At 36.9% G+C, this 21,508-nt stretch overlaps 4 protein-coding genes across 13 annotated transcripts in view; 2 read left to right on the top strand and 2 right to left on the bottom strand.

Annotated features, from left to right (window-relative positions):
* The first annotated feature begins 2,449 nt into the window (after window positions 1–2,449).
* Window positions 2,450–3,567, top strand: mRpL12 (mitochondrial ribosomal protein L12). Its single transcript, XM_003703081.3, has 4 exons — window positions 2,450–2,621; window positions 2,852–3,092; window positions 3,162–3,290; window positions 3,370–3,567. The coding sequence occupies exons 1-4, from the start codon at window positions 2,560–2,562 to the stop codon at window positions 3,484–3,486; spliced, it is 549 nt and encodes a 182-aa protein (XP_003703129.1). The 5' UTR covers window positions 2,450–2,559; the 3' UTR covers window positions 3,487–3,567.
* Window positions 3,568–3,696: 129 nt separating this feature from the next.
* LOC100877509 (putative pyridoxal-dependent decarboxylase domain-containing protein 2) lies at window positions 3,697–8,563 on the top strand. Of its 2 annotated transcripts, none has more exons than XM_012284860.2 (10): window positions 3,697–4,139; window positions 4,260–4,445; window positions 4,664–5,077; window positions 5,151–5,432; window positions 5,522–5,584; window positions 5,768–6,004; window positions 6,072–6,416; window positions 6,499–6,784; window positions 6,864–7,121; window positions 7,192–8,563. In XM_012284860.2, exons 1-10 carry the CDS (start codon window positions 4,074–4,076, stop codon window positions 7,440–7,442), a joined length of 2,388 nt encoding a protein of 795 aa, XP_012140250.1. In that variant the 5' UTR covers window positions 3,697–4,073; the 3' UTR covers window positions 7,443–8,563. The 2 variants fall into 2 exon arrangements, with proteins under 2 accessions (XP_012140250.1, XP_003703090.1); XM_003703042.3 differs by having other exon boundaries at window positions 5,513–5,584.
* Window positions 8,564–8,844: 281 nt separating this feature from the next.
* Window positions 8,845–15,313, bottom strand: LOC143263945 (uncharacterized). The gene has a single exon (XM_076529676.1). It carries the CDS (start codon window positions 15,311–15,313, stop codon window positions 15,056–15,058), a length of 258 nt encoding a protein of 85 aa, XP_076385791.1. The 3' UTR covers window positions 8,845–15,055.
* The window catches only part of tty (tweety), a 44,617-nt gene continuing 31,953 nt past the window's right edge, over window positions 8,845–21,508 (bottom strand). For 4 of the 9 annotated variants that reach the window (XM_076529667.1, XM_076529668.1, XM_012284863.2 and 1 more), the window contains exons 3-10: window positions 19,983–20,255; window positions 18,430–18,764; window positions 17,635–18,066; window positions 17,461–17,562; window positions 17,006–17,308; window positions 15,699–15,892; window positions 15,242–15,552; window positions 8,845–9,150 (exon numbers count right to left, since the gene is read on the bottom strand). In XM_076529667.1, the coding sequence (XP_076385782.1) occupies window positions 15,721–15,892; window positions 17,006–17,308; window positions 17,461–17,562; window positions 17,635–18,066; window positions 18,430–18,764; window positions 19,983–20,255 (1,617 nt within the window). In that variant the 3' untranslated portion in view covers window positions 8,845–9,150; window positions 15,242–15,552; window positions 15,699–15,720. The remainder of the gene's footprint in view (window positions 9,151–15,241; window positions 15,553–15,698; window positions 15,893–17,005; window positions 17,309–17,460; window positions 17,563–17,634; window positions 18,067–18,429; window positions 18,765–19,982; window positions 20,256–21,508) is intronic. The other 5 variants (XM_076529669.1, XM_076529670.1, XM_076529671.1 and 2 more) reach the window with 5 other exon arrangements.

Genomic DNA, 21,508 nt, shown 5'->3' with positions numbered 1-21,508 from the left:
CAGATTTGTGATATCAAAGTACATTTCTAAATGACTCAAACATTCGTAAATAACTTTGATATCGAAATCTGTTTCTCGCGATACTTTCTTGTACATATGTATTTAAAAAATTTTCACGCGTACGTAAAAATTGAAAGTGACTCGATAACTTTATCAAAATGACTCGAAAACTACTGTGAAATCGGAGGGTCATCCGACTTCTATGTACTAATTTTAATTTGAAATTGTAAAGAAGTTAAAACGCGATGTACAAGAAAACCCTGACCTGAGCTAATAAATATAATAAATAGTTTGTACGAATTTTGCACGATCGTACAGTCGTGGTCACTATGCTCGCTCAAAAATATAAAATACAACCAGTTCCCGTGTCGCTTCGGACCATTCGTCCTACGACATGATGGGAACCGGAGGAACCATAAAGCATGCGACTCACCGATCGCTGACTTGCGCCACTGCGATCGCTTTACCGGTAAAGCATCAGAGATTTCGACTGCTTTGGACTGCTTTGGACTGCTTTGGACTGCTTTGGACTGCTTTGGACTGCTTTGGCAACGTTTGGATTTGGCAGTTCGTCCATTGGATTGGCAGCGTGATCTGTAATCATAGCAGGACAACAATTTAGTAACTGTCAATCAATTTGCATTTCGAGTAACGTATACATTTTTGAAACGCAAACAGTTAATAAACAAGTTAAGCATGCATGCAGTACTACATTACAAAAACCAGTAATAAATTTGCAAATGTATATCAAAACGCAAATAAATATTCGAAAAAATATCTCAATGCACTTGAATAATTATTGTATGGCACAGGTTAAAATGTTTGCAAATTTATACCGAAACACATAGATAACTACATGGTAAAACACATTAAAACACCAGTGCAAGTATTCAAAAACATTTAAATAACCACTCCATAATACACACTAAAACACCAGTAACAATTTGTTAAAATATTTAAATAACCATTCCATAATACACACTAAAACACCAGTAGCGATTTGTTAAAACATTTAAATAACCACTCCATAAAATATATTAAAACACCAGTAACAATATGTCAAAACGCTTAAATAATCACTCCACATAATACACTAAACCACCAGTAACAATATGTCAAAACACTTAAATAATCATTGCATAAAGTACACTAAATCACCAGTAACACTATGCCAAAACACTTAAATAATCATTGCATAAAGTACACCAACACCCAATAACAGTTTGTAAAAGCACTTAAATAATCACTCCACAAAATACATTAAAACAGTAAAAAATGAATAAAACATTCAAATAACCGCACCATAAAACACAGTAATAAATCCGTATACACATGCACAATCACTTAAGGAAACACACTAGTAAAGTCACTGACACTTGTAGAACCACACCATAAAATTTGTTAATACACCCCCATAATTAATAAAAAATATTTATTAAAGCACATTAAACACTAGTAATAACACACTAGGTACACTAATATATCCGTATATGCATGCAGGTAACACACTGGTTAAGTCACTGACACTTGTAGAATCACACCATACATTTTATTAATACACCCCCATATTTATTAAAAAATATTTATTAAAACACACTAAACACTTATTAAAGCACAGTAGGTAATACAGGGACAAGCACAATATCGGTAAAGTAAACCCTTGACTCGTACCGGTAAGCGTTGACAGGTCCGATCCGACCTCCGAGACTTCCAAAACAAAACTGAGCAGCGGCGACCTCTTCAAGTGCAAGTGCGATTGGTAGTTTACAGTAGCCAATTAGACATCGCATAATCCACCAATAGATCATATTCGACCTTTTCGAGTATGAGTGATTGGTAGTTACAGTGGCCAATTAGATATCATGTAATCCACCAATAGGGTGCAACCACTATGATTGGAGGTTTTATAATTATTCTAACATGAATTTTTTTATAATTTTACATTTTTCGATTGTTTATTAACAAATTTATTGTTGCTATTGTTTAAATTTATTATTTTTTTAAACTCACTTTTGCAGATATGTTGCAAAATTATTGTTAATTAATATATTACGATATATTTTATTGTAATTAATAATTTTGTTAGTTATTTATTTATAAAATTGTTGTTGTAACTATTCAAATTCATCATTTTTATTAATTTATTCTAGCAGATATGTTGCAAAATGATTGTTAATTAATATATTACGATATATTTTATTTGTGCGAACTATTTTGAACGCATAATAGTTTCGTATTCTTCGAAAGTTTTACGCGCGGTTTTTTAAAAAGTGACGTCATCAGCGAAAATTGAGCAAGCGCCATCTTTGCGGCGAACAGGGTGAACTACACACTTTTGAAACTGTAGCTTAATGAGTTCCAATCTTCCGCCGCTAGATGGCGTTCTATGGGTCGCGTTTTATCATCTGTTTAATATTATCGACAGTGGTACAAGCTTCTATGTAATGATGCTAGATGTCATCATAAAGGGATTGGACGATTTTGTTTCTTCATCGTGTGGTTTTTCGTATTTGGTTGAGATCCGATAATTGACGGAAGCAAAACAATTAAATAATCACGATGAATGCATTACGTTTAATTTGTCAACGAAATATTCGCCAAGTGCGTCAGTTTCATAAATGGTAGGAATTAACATATTATAAGTATATAGCTTTATCGAACGTGATTACATAACCTCACTTTTATGTACATTATTGAGTCCTACTACAATTGAAACAATTAACTATAACAGTACTAGCAAGAGAAATATTGAAAGGAGGAAGATTAAAAAATTAGTTATTCTTTTGTTAAAAGTAGTTTTTAATGAAAAAGAATGAGAAGTATTACTTGTTATTATTATAACATGTTTTAGCGCTATTCAACAAACAGAAGTAGCAGCAGCTACAAGTAGCACTCCGGTAACATCCAGCGAGGTCCCCACTACTAAAAAAGAACCAGAAGTTAGTTCTAAAATAGAACATATTGCTAGTCAGATCGTTTCTTTGAACCTTATAGAAGTAGCGCAGTTAAGCGACTTATTAAAAGTAAGATTAAACTTACCGGATGCACCTATGATGCCCATGGGTGGTTTTGTTGCTCCAGCTGCAGCTGAGGTATATATTCTTATACTGATGTAAAGTTGTTTTAATCAGAAAACAATATATACAATTATTTTATTATAGGAGGAAGCTGATGAACCTCAAGTAGTACAGACTGCATTTACTGTTAAATTAGTAGGATTTGACAATGCAAAAAAGGTTGCTTTAATAAAAGAAATAAAAAATACATTACCAGATTGTAATCTTGTACAGGTAATAAATTTTACAATATAATACTTACATCTTTATTAAAAATATTTGAATATTATAATAAATTATATACAATGTTTAGGCTAAGAAATTTGTTGAAAGCACACCTGCAGTAATCAAAGCTGATATTCCAAAGGAAGAAGCAGAGGCTCTGAAAGATGTTATTGTAAACGCTGGTGGACAAGTTGAAATTGTATAAATTATCTTATGTAAATATATATTTGAAACTTCACTGAAGAAGTCTGATAGCATTTTATAATAAAATCATTTATGAAAATTAGTTAAACATCAAATGACATCCTAAAACTCCAAAGTCCCAAACTTTAGGAATCTCTACCCTGAACATTAATTCTATCTTTCCATGGTGTAAATCATAGTCCCATGTATGAAAACCAAATATTTTTTATCAAGATTTATGGCTAAATTATAAACACAGATGCGTTGATAAGCCGATTCATATGCAAAGTATTTTATATTAAGTACATCAGCGAATCGAATAACTGGCGCTATGATAACAAGTATATCGATAAAATAAGGGCCGTATCGCTTAATTTTATTGTTCACCTTTTCTATGCACGACACCATGTTGTAAGAAAAAAATTTAAAGAACTTCGTATAAAAAAAGAAAAGAGCATTTTCGAAGTGTAAACCACCCCGAATTGCGCTTAATTATAGAAACTCTATTTTTGGCTAAGGAGAACCGTTGGGGAAATTTTTTTTTCATTGGTCGCTGTATGTAAACGGTACCCAGTGTGACGGTACTGCGCCACGACGACTACTGCCACGATGGCCGAGGAGACTGACACAAACGATAAAGCGACGATGGAAAGTATAGCGCAAAATATACTCGAGGTTCGTGTCAGCCGTGATCAGGACAGTGCTTAATAACGTAATAGTGGCTTTCGAAGTGTCGAAAGAAATTAATGTATCAGTGACACGTCGTTATCTCGGGTTTTTCGATCGTTTTGACAGGTCGGTACCGGAGGTGGGTCTGCAACGAACGAAGTATCCGCATTAGAGTTTCAAGCATCACAAGTGATTTCGAGGCTCGAGGAAGCCGTGGAGAGGGCAGCCGACGGTGGCGGTACTACCTGGAATAATCCTTCTGGGTTTCTTTCACAGTCAAAAACAACCGATGAAATATTAACTTTAATTCAGGTAAATACAACACTAGCAGAAGCCATTGATCAATCGCTATTGGTAGCTCCCGTTCGATCTATTTCGTGATTGGCTCCCACTGCTCTAGTACTGGTCACGTGGTTATACGATTCCGACCAATCAGCTGCTAGCATTTACAGAATTAGAAATTGGCGGTTGTTTTAAAACAAGACATACTTTCTAAAGACGTTAAAACTTAACGAAAAATGAATTTGTAGGATTTGGTAATTCACGAAGATGCTCCTCAACCGGCAGAAGATGGATCAACAGAAACAGCGACGAGCCAAGTGACTACGTTGCCGACATTAACAGAACCAGCTAAATTGGCATTGATCGCGCATACAGTTTCCGCTTATGCTCTCGCTCTTCCAAAATCGCATGCTCAGAGATTGGCTGGTCGTTTAGCCGCGGACACAACAAGATGGCTAAGTCATATTTTTCGTTTCGTCGATTGTGCTGCCTCGTTTCACGAGGATCACCTGGAAGGATTAGTCAGGGTAACCAGATTAGCGCTGCATCGAAAGTATCCTCGTTACATGGAAGAAGGTTTCACAGCGCTGGCAGCCTCTCCACCTTTAATTTACAGCTCTGTGGCTGCGCCTTTAGGCGTGGTGCAGCATCTTTGCAGACAAGTACAGAAAATTTGATTCGATGAGTAGAACCTGCCACGTTAATCCATAACTATAGTTACGTTTTATTTAACAGCTTTCATTGCCTCTTCATTGTGTGAGGCCCATCCCCCATAATACGATGTTTGGGTCACGGTACAGCATGGATGTATCTGCTTTGGAACGAAGACTGGCAGAAGATACACAATCGAATAACGTAACGCCGCTCCTTGTATTGGCAGAAGCAGGTTCAGTGTTAACAGGCCATTGCGACAATATTGCCAGGCTTCGTGCAATTTGTGATAAGTATAACGTGTGGCTCCATCTTAGGGGACACTCGCTGGCTGCGTTAGCGTTGAATAATTCTGCAAAAGATCTGGTGCGTTTGTGTTACGATCAATATCCTTACTTCGTTCACAATTCGCGAATGCGAACAGTAAAGATGTATTTGACTTCCAGCCTTCTAAGATCGCTGATAGTATTACGCTGCCTCTCGGTGTATGGCTGGGTATACCGTCGTTGCCAGTAATTGTATCCTTTTAAGAACATCGTTGCACTAGTATTTTTATATCTCTTCAGTGTTTTAAACTCTAAAACCTTATCTTACACGGAGCCTGTTTCTCACAATTTGATATCTTCTTCTAAATTGTTTGAAATTTGATAAAATTCGAAAAGTGATTCTCTAGTACAAACATCCTTAACACATTCATACAGACATTGTACAGATTAACGGATACGAAAGGTGGTCGTCCAACTCCAAGAGACACGACCTTGTCTTTGGTGTCAGGTTTAATGACAGATTCGCTGTCAAGACGTTTACCTACTTTACCATTATGGGCTACTTTACAAGTACTAGGTAGAGACGGTGTATATAACAGGTTAAAGAGATGCTTTTTGGCTGTGGAAGAATTGCACAACAAAATAAAGAAGTTTTCTTGTATAAGGATATTGGTAATCCATAAAACTATTTGCTTTTTATGTCAAAATTTCACCTGGACTCATGTGACAAATTTTTCAGAGTCAACCACCCGGAGGTGAAACAGGGTCTTACACGATAAGTGAACTACTAACAAATCCCGTCAACAGTCCACAATTATTTGAAACAGTGGCTAGCGCTTTAGTGTTTCAATTTGTACCCGCGGACAGGGATCCTCAATCGTCGGAACGAGTTCCCCCGTACTACGACAAATTAAATTCCTGGCTGGGACAAATTCTTCAAAGAGACATCGAGAACGTACAAATAGAGTTGTGCGAGATTGAACATCATGGCGTGGCAATTCGTATTTGTCCCCTGGAAAATCCAGAGCAACCTCCCTCCACCGAAGACATAGATAACGTAGTGGCTTGTCTCGAGCAACAGATAGTAAGTTCGTTCAAACGCGATAATTGTACATAGTTAACATAGAGGTGATTTTTTAAACTAATCGTTATCGTTTCTTTAACAGGAAATACTACTAGCCACCGTCGAACACAAGGCAACGTTTATGAGATTAGTTTCTGAGAATGATTCATTGCATTTAGTGGAAATGCCTGGTTGGGCAGGTCTCGGCGGAGTACGTTACGCTCCTCCCACTTGGATCCACGTTATGACTGACCAAGCAAAAGAGGAACTAAATCGATTAAACACGCAACTGGTTGAAGCTTTGCGAAACACGGATGCAGCGTTTTCTTTAGGAGAAGGAGCTGATGGTCTGGCTTGTGTGCGATTTGGAATGGTTACACAAGACACAGGTAGATGAGACAGTCCCAAGGTTTAAAAATAAGAAAGAATAGTTTTGCAGTTAGACCACAAATGAAATTCTTCTTGCAGATGTGGCAGAGTTACTGTCTTTAGTGCTGCAAGTGGGTCAAGAAGTAGAAGCTAGCTCCAAATTGCTGGATACTATATCCGAGGTCGTTAAGAGAGGCATTGAAGCTGCACAGACAGACTTAGAGAGGGAAAATGCGGAGAAATTATGGCAAGAGGGTATTCTTAGACACGTCCCAGTTGTAGGAACTTTTGTGAACTGGTGGAGTCCTCCTTCGAAGGAGACTGGAGTACGTGGACGCAGTTTAAATCTACAAGCTGGTACGTATTTTACTTGAATTTATATAAGAAAGAAAATCCTCGATAATCAAAATTTATTCATTAAATGTAGGAGTGGTTGAGAGCACAGAAAATATTTACAAGTATCATATGCAACTGCAACCTAACTCTACAGTGATTAATGGATCCGGTGCTAGAACTCCACCGCAGCCTCTCGTGCAAACACCAGTAGGAGCTGGTAGTCAAAGTCACAGTCGTTCATCGAGTCATTCTAGTTTGCAAAGTGGCAAAAGTGTCTCTGTGATCACAAATGCAGTGTCCCATCCACAGGTGAAAGAGGAGCCTAGCCAGGTGAAGTCGTAGTGATTATTAAACGTTATTGACCGACAGTAAATTGTGTTCAAGTCCATGGACTTGACGAAGAAACGCTCTAGGTGAAACGGATGTTTCTCGTGGAAGATACATTTTACATTCACGGAGCAAAGCAAAAGATTAGCATCTAAAAAGCGCGTATCGTGCAGCTTGGATTTAACCAAGATACAGACACACAACGCTTCATATCGTTCTTTCCTTCATGAAACATTTCATGTTATTTTTTTATTTCTCTACTGATTTTGCTTTTTCTTCAAGATCTAACATTCGAGGATTTCTTACACGGTCTATGAAATGTGGCTTGTGTACTTATCAGACTACCATAATCTGTAAATGATGTATTTGATAACGAGTAATAACCGTTATCATTTACCAAAGTATTTCTCATAGCACAATAATCGGAAATACATCTTGTTATTAATTTCCTTGATGCAACTTTAGAAGTTGTCTTATCGAGTTTAGTTAGTTCAATGAGTATCGAGTATATAATACAACGCTAAAGTAAATATAGTAGAATAATTAAGTTCTTAATGACAATACTTTACACGACTTTATATGCACATACATTCTGAATAAATTTTTCAACCAGATTTCCTGTGCGCTTATCAGTTTTTATTTTCCAAGCAACGCTTCTATTGTTATAACGATCCTAACGAAATTTTATTCTATTCCGAAGCACAATGTATACGTTTAAGCACGAAAAGAACACAAAATCGCGATCGCTTCAAATATTTTAAATAACATCCGCGCTAATATTTCTTCGTAAGTACTAAGCTTTTTTAAAGTTAAAAGCAGTCCAACGAAATGCGTTAAAAAGGCAGACAGAAGAAAAAATGGAAACAGTGTTCCACCGATTAAAAGATAACCAAAGAGATACTTTAGATCTACGCTCGAGCGACTTGAATCGTTGCTATGTAATAATATGTAATTTTTGATGAAGCATGAGTTCCGTCGAATTTAAAAGAAGTACATAATGAAACGTTCATATTACTATAATACCCAGTAAATTGTTGATAGAAACCTTGAATGAAAAGAAATTAAGCTGTATGTATATTTATGTACTAAATTGTTGTAATAAAGTATTGCAAACGAATAAATCATTCAAGAATAAACTGGAATTATATCTCATCGAAAGAATTATGCCAAAGTGAGAGAACAATAAGTATTAACGAGTTAAGATTATACACATTTGGAGTCAAGAACTTTGTAAGTACACATGCATATTATTTTGAATTTACGCGCGTACATCGACTAATCGGTAGCAAGGTGCGCGCGCATCCGCGCATGCGCGCCAGAATCAAAGACGAAGTACGTTTTTACATGGAATTAAATACATGCTATTTTAAATAAAATACGAATGCGATGATATAATTGAACGAATACACTCACAAAATTGTAGATCTTACGGTTTTTTTATTTTTCTTCTCATTAATATTTGTGTTACCATTACAATAAGAGGAATTAAGTCTGGAATATGGCAATTAGACGTAATCGCAATGCACAAAAACGATATCGATTAACGAGTTTCGTTTTACTTTATATATATATATATGCCTCTCGAAGAATTCTCTTTACAATACACGCTTGAAGTGCTTCTCTTCTCGCGTACAAAAACACCATAGAAATCTTAAACTTACGTAAAGTCTCGTTAGCCTCTGCACACTTTGTAACTAAATCTCTTTCGCACACCGAGAGAGAACTGAAATAAAAAGAAATAAAATACGTTATCGCGAATCGACTGTAAAAGGCCTATGGATTTCATAAGATTTATCGGACGAACAAACGGGCGATATTACGATACACGCCAAATCGACCGTATTGAAAACTGCCTTCGTAACGAAGATACTTCGTATCTCGAGTAAGCACTTATGCGCGATTTGATTGGCGCGATACGTTCGATAAATCGATTCGATTAGTTGAGGCATAGAGTCCGGTAGAAAATGTTTACAAATTCAAACGCTATATTGTTCGAACATACGTAACGAAATATTTAACTATTTGACGGAATTTACAATTAAGTAGGAACCACGTATAATAGATTTGTGCACGAGACACAAGTAAAACGTAAAAATATTGGGAAACATTTGGCCCGCTAAAGCATACATACTGTATTTATAATACGAAATAGATTTGATCGCTATAAATCGAATATGCAAGACAAGTATGTATAAGTCTTTTATCTCTTGAGCTTTATTTGATTAAAAATTTTATAATACTTGAATTTTTTTATTCGAGAGTTTAAATCATAACGAAAACTTATTTTTGGTATATCGAAAATAGGTTATTAAAATCTATTTCGTAAAAAGGGACGCCATTCTTCGAATATCGAACTACGAACTGAATATCGAAAAGCTCTTGAACCATGCATCGATATATCTCATTCGATATTCCGAACGCTACTGATTTTCTGTAACATTCTCTCGCATCTCGTTGACTGTAAAAATATTATTCAAGGTTAATGTTTTAATTAACGCTTCGATTTACGTCGACAGTCAACGATTGGATTAATTCAAACAAACATGTAGGCCAGATAAATGCATCAATTTCAACTATTTCTGCACTCTATCTTATATCACTTCTATATTCTTGAAAATAATTAATTCTCTCTCGCTCTTCCTCTCTTTTTGTCACACACGTACACTCTCTCCTTTTCAGATATCGTCACACGATTATTGTATCAAAACGATGCGGAAATAAAATGCGGATCTGAGAAGATAATGTTCAATCGATGCAACTGGATATTTAGAATGAAACGATACTTTCTTTGTTTCCTAAATCGTACTTAAGATTAAATTTGACTTAAAAGTTTAATGGCTGGAAACGAAGAGTAAAATTTCCTCCGAAGAAACAACGAATCGTTCGTCCACGTGTTGGGAAAAACTTGAGCCGCGTGGAAAAACAGAATTTGGCAAGAGATCCATCGTTTACACCCGGATATTGAACGTGTACGAAAAGAAAAACCTTTGTTTCTACTGACTAGGATGTTTCTCCTTTTCGATACAATTAAAGGGGTTAATTCGATCTTATATTTAATTAATTTAACGTCTAGATCTATGGTCTCGCTAGGTCTACGCTACGCTCTTCTTCCCGTTAATAAATATTACAAATATTTACAATGGATGAAAACGCTTTACCTAATCATGCTTCGGCTACCTACACCATTTCCATGCTCGTCGAACATAAAATTCATCATATAAACGATACAGATCATTAATACAATTTGATACACAATGTAATTCCTTGCTAAAAAATAAACCTTGAGGATCTAGTGATTTTAAAGATACTTCAATATAAACAACTGTTAACAGGATAAATATTAATTGCTTCCAACTATGAACACAAATGTTTCTTTTTATTAAAACAAAACTTTACTTATTTTTACAAAACCTCTACTATCAATGTTTTCTCATTTTGTATCTAAAATGTAATGTTCAAATAATTCTTCCAATTTTTTCACAAGGAATTACAAGTTCTCACATTGCCAATTACATGGCATTATATAGAATCAATTCAGAAATAATGGCCCAGGAAGGTTGCCTCGCATTTTCATTTCTCCACAAAGAAACAGTAAAAGGAAAAATAAGAGAATTGTATACCGTTCATTTAAAATTTGTAACAGCTAAATTCAAGTTATATCACACTTACACCGTGTCCTTTTACTCTCGCGACGATCGTAATCGTCTATAAATCTATTTACATGTTCTAACTGAATAGGATGCGGAATATAAAGTCGTCCGCTGTTTTCGTTGCAGATATCTTCATTGATCGCGAATGATCTCGTTTGGGGCTTAAACGGAGACCGTACAGGAAGACTTTGCGCTCCGCAAATAATTCAATCTTGATTTTTATCGGTCGACGCCGGATCTTTTGAGAAAAACCTTCTGGACGATCAGAATACCATTGTCTACAAAATTATAGTCGTAACTTTTCTTTTTTTTAAATTACAATACGTTGACAAGTATAAAGTTGAATTAGTTTTAGAGTTTGTCGTTTGATAATGTTTTAGAACTAACATGAATGAGAAATATAATAATGTATGAATTTAAAATGATATATGTAATGAAAAATGTTTAACAGTTACAGCATAGATATTCCTAATTTTTGACAATTTAAAAATGATTTATTATATTAAAATTATTTAGACAACTAGAAAGTTGAATTAGTTTTAGACTTTGTCTTTTAATAATGTTTTAGAACTAACATGAATGAGAAATATAATAATGTATGAATTTAAAATGATATATGTAATGAAAAACGTTTCACAGTTACAGCATAGATATTCTTAATTTTTGACAGTTTAAAAATGATTTATTATATTAAAATTATTTAGACAACTTATAGACAACTAGAAAGTTGAATTAGTTTTGGACATTGTCTTTTAATAATGTTTTAGAACTAACATGAATGAGAAATATAATAATGTATAAATTTAAAATGATACATGTAATGAAAAACGTTTCACAGTTACAGCATAGATATTCCTAATTTTTGACAATTTAAAAATGATTTATTATATCAAAATTATTTGTTATGTTTAAAAATTCTTTCTTAAATTAAAATTCAATGGTACTCTGATCGACTTGTTTCTCGAGGACTTCGTAAAAAAACAGTGTACTCGAAGAATACGGCCTCGAAATGTTTCAGGATCGATTATAGAATTTTTGTATCGTATAAAAAATGAAAAAGACGATTTGCGCTCTCACCGTTTGTACTTAAAACGTATGTTGCCTGAATATTGGCAGAATTACTTGTCTTTCTTAGTCCGTAATCGATTATTGTTGCTTTTATTTCGTAGAAATCCTCAGACAATCGACGTCTCGCTACGAATTTTAAATATTAACGTTGATAAATATATATGTATATATATACACGTAAATACAAAAGGAAGATCAGTAACAGCTCTTAACAGTTACTGATCCACATTTTATACGTCGCTGAACCTCTGTATTTCGTACGGTAACTTCTTAATATCAAGTGTATATTTCTATACTCGAAAACGTTGCTCGGAAAAAATGAATGGAAAATCGCTTCGAGCGTTAGCTCGATAAAACGTATATAAAAAAGTATATAAAAATTCAACGATTCGCGTAAAAATGTCGTTTCGAAGATTGAATCATCTACAGATCGGTGCTGCTGCATCGTCGATTCGCGGAACATCATTTGTACGAGAAACAAGATCCGAATTGATCAGATCAGAAGAAAATAGTAGGCCACGGACAATGAATATTAACTGGACTAAATTGATTCGGCGAATCTGTAGACGATTAAACGTAAAACCTTGAGTGTTAATAACTATCCTTGAGGGACGCCCTCGAAGTTTACTTATATGCTAATTTGTTGTTGCGTGCTATATTTCTTGTGCTTCCTCGTATGTTGCCTTTGAAAACGAATAACTAGACTGTCGATATTTATGCGCTTATAACACTGAAATATTAACACAAAGATTGTATAATTTTAACAAAATAAAATCAGAGTATATGTTAGAAATAAAGAAGCTTAAGGAACAAAAAGAGTATAATGGACATTGTAATTTTAACGCTTTGTCGGCTATTGTAACTTTAATTTAATCCTTGAAAACTCGAAGAGGAACTTAGAATCTATGAGCTTAGGTTCTAGAAGTCTAGTTAAAACCTAGGGAGATTCTACTGTAGAACCTCTTATGTTCGCAGAGAAAGGATATGGACAAATAAGGCAAGTATTTTCCCTACACTTCCCTTTATTTAAGGGAGACCTAAGTTGAGACTGTGTTGCCATCAAAGCATTAATATTACGAATGATATAAAACTGTATTTGCATAAATATCCACAGTCTGCGAGTGACTAACAATAAATACGACGATCTTTCCCTAAATTTCTCGCTCTCGCGTTAATGCATTCGTTCCATTTGTTCGAGAAGCAACGATCATTTACAGAATAGGCTAACGCAGAATGATAATCACTGTACACGATATACAAGTACAAAAACATCGGATATACAAGATCTCTTCGCTCCGAGTGTTTGTTCGAACAACGAAATGACGAGAATGATGGGTGAATTAACTCTTAAAATTCCCCACAAAACATTTCCATTACAATAGCGTTAATTCTAAATTACACTTCGACTATCGATGTAAATGAATCCTCTTCAACCTCCTCTTTAACTCGTCACGAGCTTTTTATCATCCTTCTTGCAAACTCTTCGATTCCAAGATTATCTGCCCCCACTTCTTACTACTCACATTACTCGTTGACCTTCTCGACCGTTTACGTTCAAGTTCCTTTACGCTTCAAGATATTGCGATAACAATTGGTTCATCCATTTGTTTAGGAAAGCGATGAAAAACGTGCAGTCATGAGAAGTGCGGTGGTACACGTTCTTTCACTTTCTTTATTGTTCTTCCGTTAAAGGTGTTCAAAAGATTGCGTGCGTTACGATCAGAAGATATTGATCTTCCGAGCATGCTCATAAAACTACGCGACTTTCGTGAGCTTATTATATTCAAACATGTAAATGTTACCTCGTAATCGAAGCTCTTATCAAAAGTTACCAAACGATTGAGCCATCTCCAGTGTATCGTATAAAAGAAGAATGCATATTAAAATACGCACGATGTTATCAAATTGTTAAAAACATTGAACAGTTCCAAAAAGGAATCCTTGAGAGTGATGATATTTGCGCGTTTATGCGATTCTTCACTTTTTCTGTTTTTTAAATACTTTCTGTGAATTTGTGACGCTGTGGATTATATATATAATTCGTTTAAGACGAAAATTCAATGCTGGATTCAAAGAGGTTCTTACTACTAGAAAGGGACAAATTATTTATAATTTTGTCAAGTCTATTCTTCTCTTGCATTTTTTTTTCATGTTATTCGATATTTGGTGCGTTTACAGTGATGAATGATTCTGTGTTAACATATTGACTGACATGTTTAGAACATGATAGTAAGTACCAATAGTAAGTACCAATATTTTAATCTAACAAATCAGTTTGCTATCTGGTGTTACATGATGATTATTACAAAGAAATAGTATCCAAAGTACAGGCAGTAGTAAGTACTTGAATCATTTGCATTATAAATGGACTAAGAAGTATCAAATATTATTCAAAATTACTAGTATCTAGAAAGTATTTTATTATTAAGTTCCTAGTGCCATGAAGCATGTTAAATATGTCCACATGTTAAACGAAATTTTCCCTTTTCCAGCAAACTGCATAAGTGCACAATCCACAGCGTACAGTTCTTTCACGACACGTATACGAGTCCTCGAATTTCCTTTCTTATTCCCTAATCATTTACTAAATACAATTCGTTTCGTCGGTCACCAGTGACCGTATCATTAAATGCGCCATACGAATCGGAAGATTTCCAGGATTTCTGTTCCCCTGGAACGAGGTGTTTTTAAAAACCTCGTCCCTTAAAAATTGAATGACAGAGTAAAGAATCGCGACAGATGTGTTTATGTAGTGAACACTGGTTCAGGACAAGTACACGGGTCCTTGTGGTCCACGGCAAGGGTTTATAATCGTGAAAAGGTTACATTTCTCGAAAACGTTTGATAAAGGTTCGTTATAAAGTGTTTTAGACGTTGATCGATGATAATACAGGAGCTCGAGGTTCGCAATTATAATTCCGTTACGGCGTACAAATTTGGATCGCTACCCTGTACTTGACTCAGCGTCGCCACCGTCGACTTGCTTTCTTGTCTCGATTGCGCTCGATTGTATGTGCCGTACATGTTTGGCACGGCGTTGTTCTGCGCTGTGCCGTTGAATTGATTCCTAGTAAAATTCCTATCCAACGTGCGCACCTGGTCCTGCATCTGGTCCTGTATGCGAATGTTGGGTGCCTTGTTTCTCACCAAAGAACGGAATTGGTTCATATTGGTCTGCGAACGCGACTCGAACTCCCAAGTAGGCTGGCTGCTGGGATTCGGTGGCAATGGTCGATTTTGGTTCCAAGCCGGGGTCGGACCTCTCTTCAGATTTGCCAAGTTCTTAGGGTCCAGAGTCTGCGTCTTGCGGGAATCTTGAAACGTGGCCAAGTGAGCAGGCCCATGAGAATTGTGAGACAGGGTACCGGTGAACGAGGCCACGCTTGGGGTCCAAGGTGGTTCTCTGCCTGCCATAAACACAAAAAAAAAACATTAGAATTGAAAAACCTGAGAGTATGATTCCTTGAAATTTTGAAACTACAATTTCACGAGTGAACATGTAGATGCGGAAGCTTTGTTCTAGAAGCAAATGGTAACATAAAGATGAAATTACCGGGCCCTGCGGGGGCGTGCCCTCAGTAAAAATCACTGGACTCAAGTGTCTTGCACTGTTTGCTCAAAGTCGCGTACTGGCCAGGTTGATCTCCGAGTCCAGAACGGTGTTCAGCTCGTCCACCTGTCGACTGCTGATTATGCTGAGACGATTTGTGATCCCCGCCTCCCCCGCTCCCGTTAATACCCACACCTCTGTAAAGAGCAAAGCCAAACGAACAAAGTTGCAGCATTATCTTTCTCTCGGACGGTTATCTTCGATTTCTATTCTATTCGAAGGGACTGTCTTGGAACATTTGTTTGTTCCTAGAACAATCTAAACAACGAACGAACGCTATAGAACACGGAAACACGCACATAAAGCGCACTATCGCTAATATTCTCGTAAAAAAGAATTCAATTTCTCGCTTTTAAACACCGATCACAGAGAGCAATTGAAACGTTTGAAAATATATCCATGAATATTTATAAAAAAATTTGTTATTTCATAATGCTGTAAAAACACCAAAGAAAGAACGAACGTATTGTATAGTTATTGTCATTTTAAAAGCTGTAGTACATATAATAAGTCTTTGTAACAAGGAACAATTACAAGTCGATAATTTTCTTTTGAAATGATCAATAACTGTACTGTCATATTCGTGTGTCATTGCCACCAGAGTGTTGTACACGATTAAAGCAACATTTAAATTCAATGCAATATTTGTAAACATGAACAACAGAATGATCCAACACGCTGGTACACATTAGAAATCAACGTATTATAAAATATTGAATGAAAAAGTACATCGTCTATATGTAAAGCGAACAGTCAGATAAAGATTTGATGCAACAGTGATTATTCCTCATACGCTGCGTAATTCATACTTGAAACGTTTATATGTCCTCACATCAAGTCTTCGGTTAGCTGGTACGAATGAAAAGGGACTCTTCCAACATCCCTAGAAAGTTGTGAAAGACTATACAAAACCTAACGAAGTTTATTTAACTGTGAACAGACCGAATCCCTTTTCAACGATACCATGAAATCAGTTTCAGAAAATTTTGCCGCTCAACCTTCACCGTATGAAATAAATTATTACCAACCACAGTCGATGGAAGTTTGGGAGTGTGTGAATTTGGAAACTTCTAATGTGACTCGCACTTGATTATAATGTGGATAATACCACTGATAGACGAAAGGTACTTGAGCTGCACCGAATTCGATAGAAAGTTTTAGACGGAACTTGTAACGTCCGAGTTCATACGATGAAGACGCACACGATAGCTAAGAGAAAATGAAAACTGAAGAAAAACTCATGCACAAACTTTAACATGCTCTCGTGCAGCTGACGTGCTCGAGCAGTCGCAGTAGCGTAGGACGGCGGGGGCGGCGTTAGCAAGAGAGGCTGCTTAATGGTATTTTGAGTGCCATGAGCATTCGGATAAAATACAGAAGGGGCTGTAGGCGGGTACGACCCTTGGCCTCGAAGGGTCCTTGCTGCTATCGCCTGCGAAGCTGCCGACGGTGGTAGGTAGGGATCCTGCTCGTCCACTTGGTGGTAATCTCTTCTAGAACAAATCCTCGTTAATCGCATTCTGTTCGTTCTGCGATCGATCAACAACCTTTCACTGCGGAATTTGTTCTGTTTAGTTCTCTCGATTAAAGCAATTGACGAAAACAATGATTCTTTTTCTTGACGAATACATAAAACACAGACATATGAGACATCCGCAGGGAATGGCTTTGCGAAGCTTAAACGAGTTGGACAACTGACGCTCACCGTTTTCGAATGTAGATCCAAGTGTGCGAGTCCACCCAAACTAACACTGTGAAGAAGAGACCCGCGGCTAAGCTCGCCAATAACATGAAGGTCAATCCGTACCTTAAAAATTTCAACATTGTCAGTATACAAATATACTATCAAGTATAAATTGAACCCTAATAAAGTACTCACAATCCTAACTGACATAAGCTCTTGGCAGCATGAACGTATTGCTTGTAAAGGGGTTTGCAATCGAGGAACGTGGCTAACCCTGACAGAAGTTTGTTCACGGTGTTAACGTCGTATGCAAGGCTGTTCAACTTAGGTTGCAACTGTAGGTCCGGGAACAACTCCAGCGCCAACTTTGTCACGGTATTCAGGTTCTTGCTCGCATCGGTGATCGCTGCCTGACCGTCTCTTAGTCTCTGCGTAAACGGATTGTTACGCGTGTTCTCGCAATGCGTGTAATACGAAAGAACCTCCGAGGCTAACGTAGACGGCACTGCTCTGGTCAGGTAACCGTCCGGAGACACGCAGAGATCACCTAAGGCCACTGAGGTCGCAAGGTACAACGAAGCCATCAACCAAGAGACGATCACCGCGAACAAGCCGAACACGGAGAATCTGCAATACAATTGTTCACAATCAATTGTTGCCGCAATAATTATATAATCTTACAGGAGGTTAAATTGTTGCAATCAGGGATGTGGAGATGTATGGATGTGAAGATGTACGGATGTGAAGATGTATGAATATGAAGATGTATGAATGTGAAGATGTATGGATGTGAAGATGTATGGATGTGAAGATGTATGGATGTGAAGATTGATTGATTGATTTTTGTCGTTTAGGCTTCGACTGCTATGGTCATTGGCCCAGGATGTGAAGATATACGTATGTGGACTACGGATCTGGGATGCAGAAACGTAAACAGTATAGATGGCTACTACGGTGGATAATAAAAAGAAAAAATGACACGACACGTACGTTATAAGAACGCATCTGGAATGTCGCGCGACACCGACAACTAGCACCACGCAAAGAACTAGAAGAGCGCTCAAGACTGCCATGGTGATCGGCCACCTTAATTGCTCTATCTTCTCCGCGATTCCGATCGCTCCAGCGAGGTTGATTCCCGTCAAGGGTTTCTTGATTTCAGAGCTTCGGTTCAGGGCGTTGCTCGTGTTTTGTTTCATGCTTTCCAGAGCGGCCAACAGTACTTCGAGTATCGTCTTGTTGCTGGCCGGGTCATCGAATTTGTCCCTCAAGTCGATTAATTGGTCTAATATTTTCTTCCTCAGCGTATACTCGATGGTATCGGTCTGAAAAAATAACAATTCATGTAATTAAAAGCGTAACGACTAAAAATCTTCTAATGACTAAAATACTTCATTTCAGATTCACGGATTTCTCGGATAATGCTGACCAGTATTAAATTATGAGATATAGCGATCAAAGCCTTCTTTATTCAACAATGAACTTATGCATCCTGCAAGAGGATTATTCGTTTCTCGAGCTCCTCAAACACCAAATGAATCCTCTCTTCTAACGGTCCTCGAACGAAATCCGACAGATAAAGATCTTTAATTAAAAAAAAGAAATGGAAGTTTCTTGGTGACGGAAGATCGGATTATTTATCACGGGACGGAGCCCGTCTTCTTCCGAGCTTATTTTCATTACGGTTGTCCGCGAAACTCATCGCCATTCTTGACCTAAATTAACAGCCGCAGTCTAAGGACACATTTGAGCGCAGAAAAACTAGAGTGCGAACTAATTACCAGCAAGTTGCAGTTCTAACTTCTGCGATTCGTATGCAAAACACGAACGAGGGCCGATAAGAAAGACCGAGTAGACAAGAGACTTTCGTTATCGAATTCATGTACGTCTCTTTACGTAATTATTTAAACTGGGTAATTTAGTATGTACAATAAATTTCGCTCTAAATTAACGATACCTTGATTTTTTATCTTAGATGACAATGATATGATTAGTTACGATAAGGCGGCTAACAAGATTTACGAGTATAAATTAAACCCTTTGTGCTTGAGAGGTGACTCAGTCGCCATTCGATTTAATACAATAATTTGAAATAAGCATTATTTAATTAATTCTATAACAGTGCTCATGTGATGTATAAACATAGTGAAATGGACAATAGTGGAAATTATTAGTAGAGAAATAATAACCTCAAAACAATTCGTTTAACATTTTAATTAATATTTTAAAGTTGCTGTTTGCAAACAATAAAATTATCTTCGAGTGCAAATGATTAAAGTTGCTGTTTGCAAATTATCTTCGAGTGCAAAGGGTTAAATCAGTAACTGGAAGATATTGCTCTTAGGAAAGAAATGTGTACATGACTGCACCAAAAGATGCAACAACTTCACTAATACAGACTTCACTAATACTCAACTAATACTTTCTCATATCAACTTTCAAGCTCCCATTAATTTCAAGTTGTAAAAATGATTCGAAACGCTAGAGGACCGTTAACTTCGAGCTGGATGTTCGGGTGGTCAGAGTAAATCGTGTGAACCAACCTGATTCCGTACACCCATGAGAATACCATCGACGCTCTTCGCGGCAGCCACCAATTGCACCAAACCGTTGTGTACATCGTCGTTACCGTAGAGGCCGACGGCTACAGCTCCGCTGCAAAGCAACGCCAGGATGGCCAGTGAACACTTCAGCAGGGTTATCGACCTCCTGGGGCGCGGCTTCCGGTCACAGCATCTCGTTACCAGGTATACCAGCAACACCAGCAACGTCAGGATTAACCAGGCTGCTGGGATACTTCCGAGTATCCCGAGGCTCTGTTAATTAAAGTTAAACGTTAATTATCGATGCGTATCTAACCCCTTGTAACTTACAAATATAACACGCGACAACTTCGTCTGCAAGTAGCCATATTTATTTCTATAGTTTTGGAAGTAGCCATATTTATTTCTATACTTCTGGAAGTAGCCATATTTATTTCTATACTTCTGGAAGTAGCCATATTTACTTTTATACTTCTGGAAGTAGCCATATTTATTTCTACGTCTTTGAAAGTAGCCATATTTGTTTCTACGCGTGGTGGAAGTAGCCATATTTATTTCTATACTTCTGGAAGTAGCCATATTTATTTCTATACTTTTGGAAGTAGCCATATTTATTTCTACGTCTTTGAAAGTAGCCATATTTGTTTCTACGCGTGGTGGAAGTAGCCATATTTATTTCTGTACTTTTGGAAGTAGCCATATTTATTTCTACGTCTTTGAAAGTAGCCATATTTGTTTCTACGCGTGGTGGAAGTAGCCATATTTATTTCTATACTTCTGGAAGTAGCCATATTTATTTCTACGTCTTTGAAAGTAGCCATATTTGTTTCTACACGTGGTGGAAGTAGCCATATTTATTTCTATACTTCTGGAAGTAGCCATATTTGTTTCTACGCGTGGTGGAAGTAGCCATATTTATTTCTATACTTCTAGAAGTAGCCATATTTATTTCTATACTTCTGGAAGTAGCCATATTTATTTCTATACTTTTGGAAGTAGCCATATTTATTTCTACGTCCTTGAAAGTAGCCATATTTGTTTCTACGCGTGCTGGAAGATTATATCCCGCAAGTTAGACTCTGAACGAGTGCATTTTATCCCATCTTACCCTACACGATCTACCCCTTCTTACTTTCGACCGAAAATGAACTCGATTAAACCTAAAAGCGTTATCGATATTTCGTTTCTTTTCGCTAAATTTTGCGCGAGTTAATGGTCCCGACAGGTTACGCAAACTTCCTGCTCGCTTTCTAATTAATGCTTATTTGTAGCTGCCGTTCGCGGGGCGCGTCTTCTCGCGACTGGTACCGTTAATTAAGGCTAAACTCGAGTTTCCTAGCGGATAAAAATCCCGTGTGATGCGATAGATAAACGAGGAAGAGAGAGGCTGGCTGACGAGATGCTATCATCTTATGAACAGGATGAAAAAAGGAACGTTACAACGAAAGCGAACGAGTATTTCCAGTAACAGTGACGACAGACGCGATACTCTTCTCGATTAAACCTCCAATTTATTATATTTCCTG

This window comes from Megachile rotundata, chromosome 3 (genome assembly GCF_050947335.1).
Source record: "Megachile rotundata isolate GNS110a chromosome 3, iyMegRotu1, whole genome shotgun sequence".
NCBI classification, from domain to species: domain Eukaryota; kingdom Metazoa; phylum Arthropoda; class Insecta; order Hymenoptera; family Megachilidae; genus Megachile; species Megachile rotundata.
Note: the sequence above shows the minus strand (reverse complement) of the source record. Positions and strands in the feature narration are given on the sequence as shown.

What these genes read in the sequence shown, in the direction of transcription:
- mRpL12 (XM_003703081.3), top strand. Translation starts at nt 2,560, where the DNA reads ATGAATGCATTACGTTTAATTTGTCAACGAAATATTCGCCAAGTGCGT. An exon ending in GTGCGTCAGTTTCATAAATG is followed by an intron (nt 2,622 to 2,851) that starts GTAGGAATTAAC and finishes AACATGTTTTAG; the next exon opens with CGCTATTCAACAAACAGAAG. An exon ending in TTGCTCCAGCTGCAGCTGAG is followed by an intron (nt 3,093 to 3,161) that starts GTATATATTCTT and finishes ATTTTATTATAG; the next exon opens with GAGGAAGCTGATGAACCTCA.
- LOC100877509 (XM_003703042.3), top strand. Translation starts at nt 4,074, where the DNA reads ATGGCCGAGGAGACTGACACAAACGATAAAGCGACGATGGAAAGTATA. An exon ending in TTTCTTGTATAAGGATATTG is followed by an intron (nt 6,005 to 6,071) that starts GTAATCCATAAA and finishes CAAATTTTTCAG; the next exon opens with AGTCAACCACCCGGAGGTGA. An exon ending in CAGTTTAAATCTACAAGCTG is followed by an intron (nt 7,122 to 7,191) that starts GTACGTATTTTA and finishes CATTAAATGTAG; the next exon opens with GAGTGGTTGAGAGCACAGAA.
- LOC143263945 (XM_076529676.1), bottom strand. Translation starts at nt 15,313, where the DNA reads ATGAACCAATTCCGTTCTTTGGTGAGAAACAAGGCACCCAACATTCGC.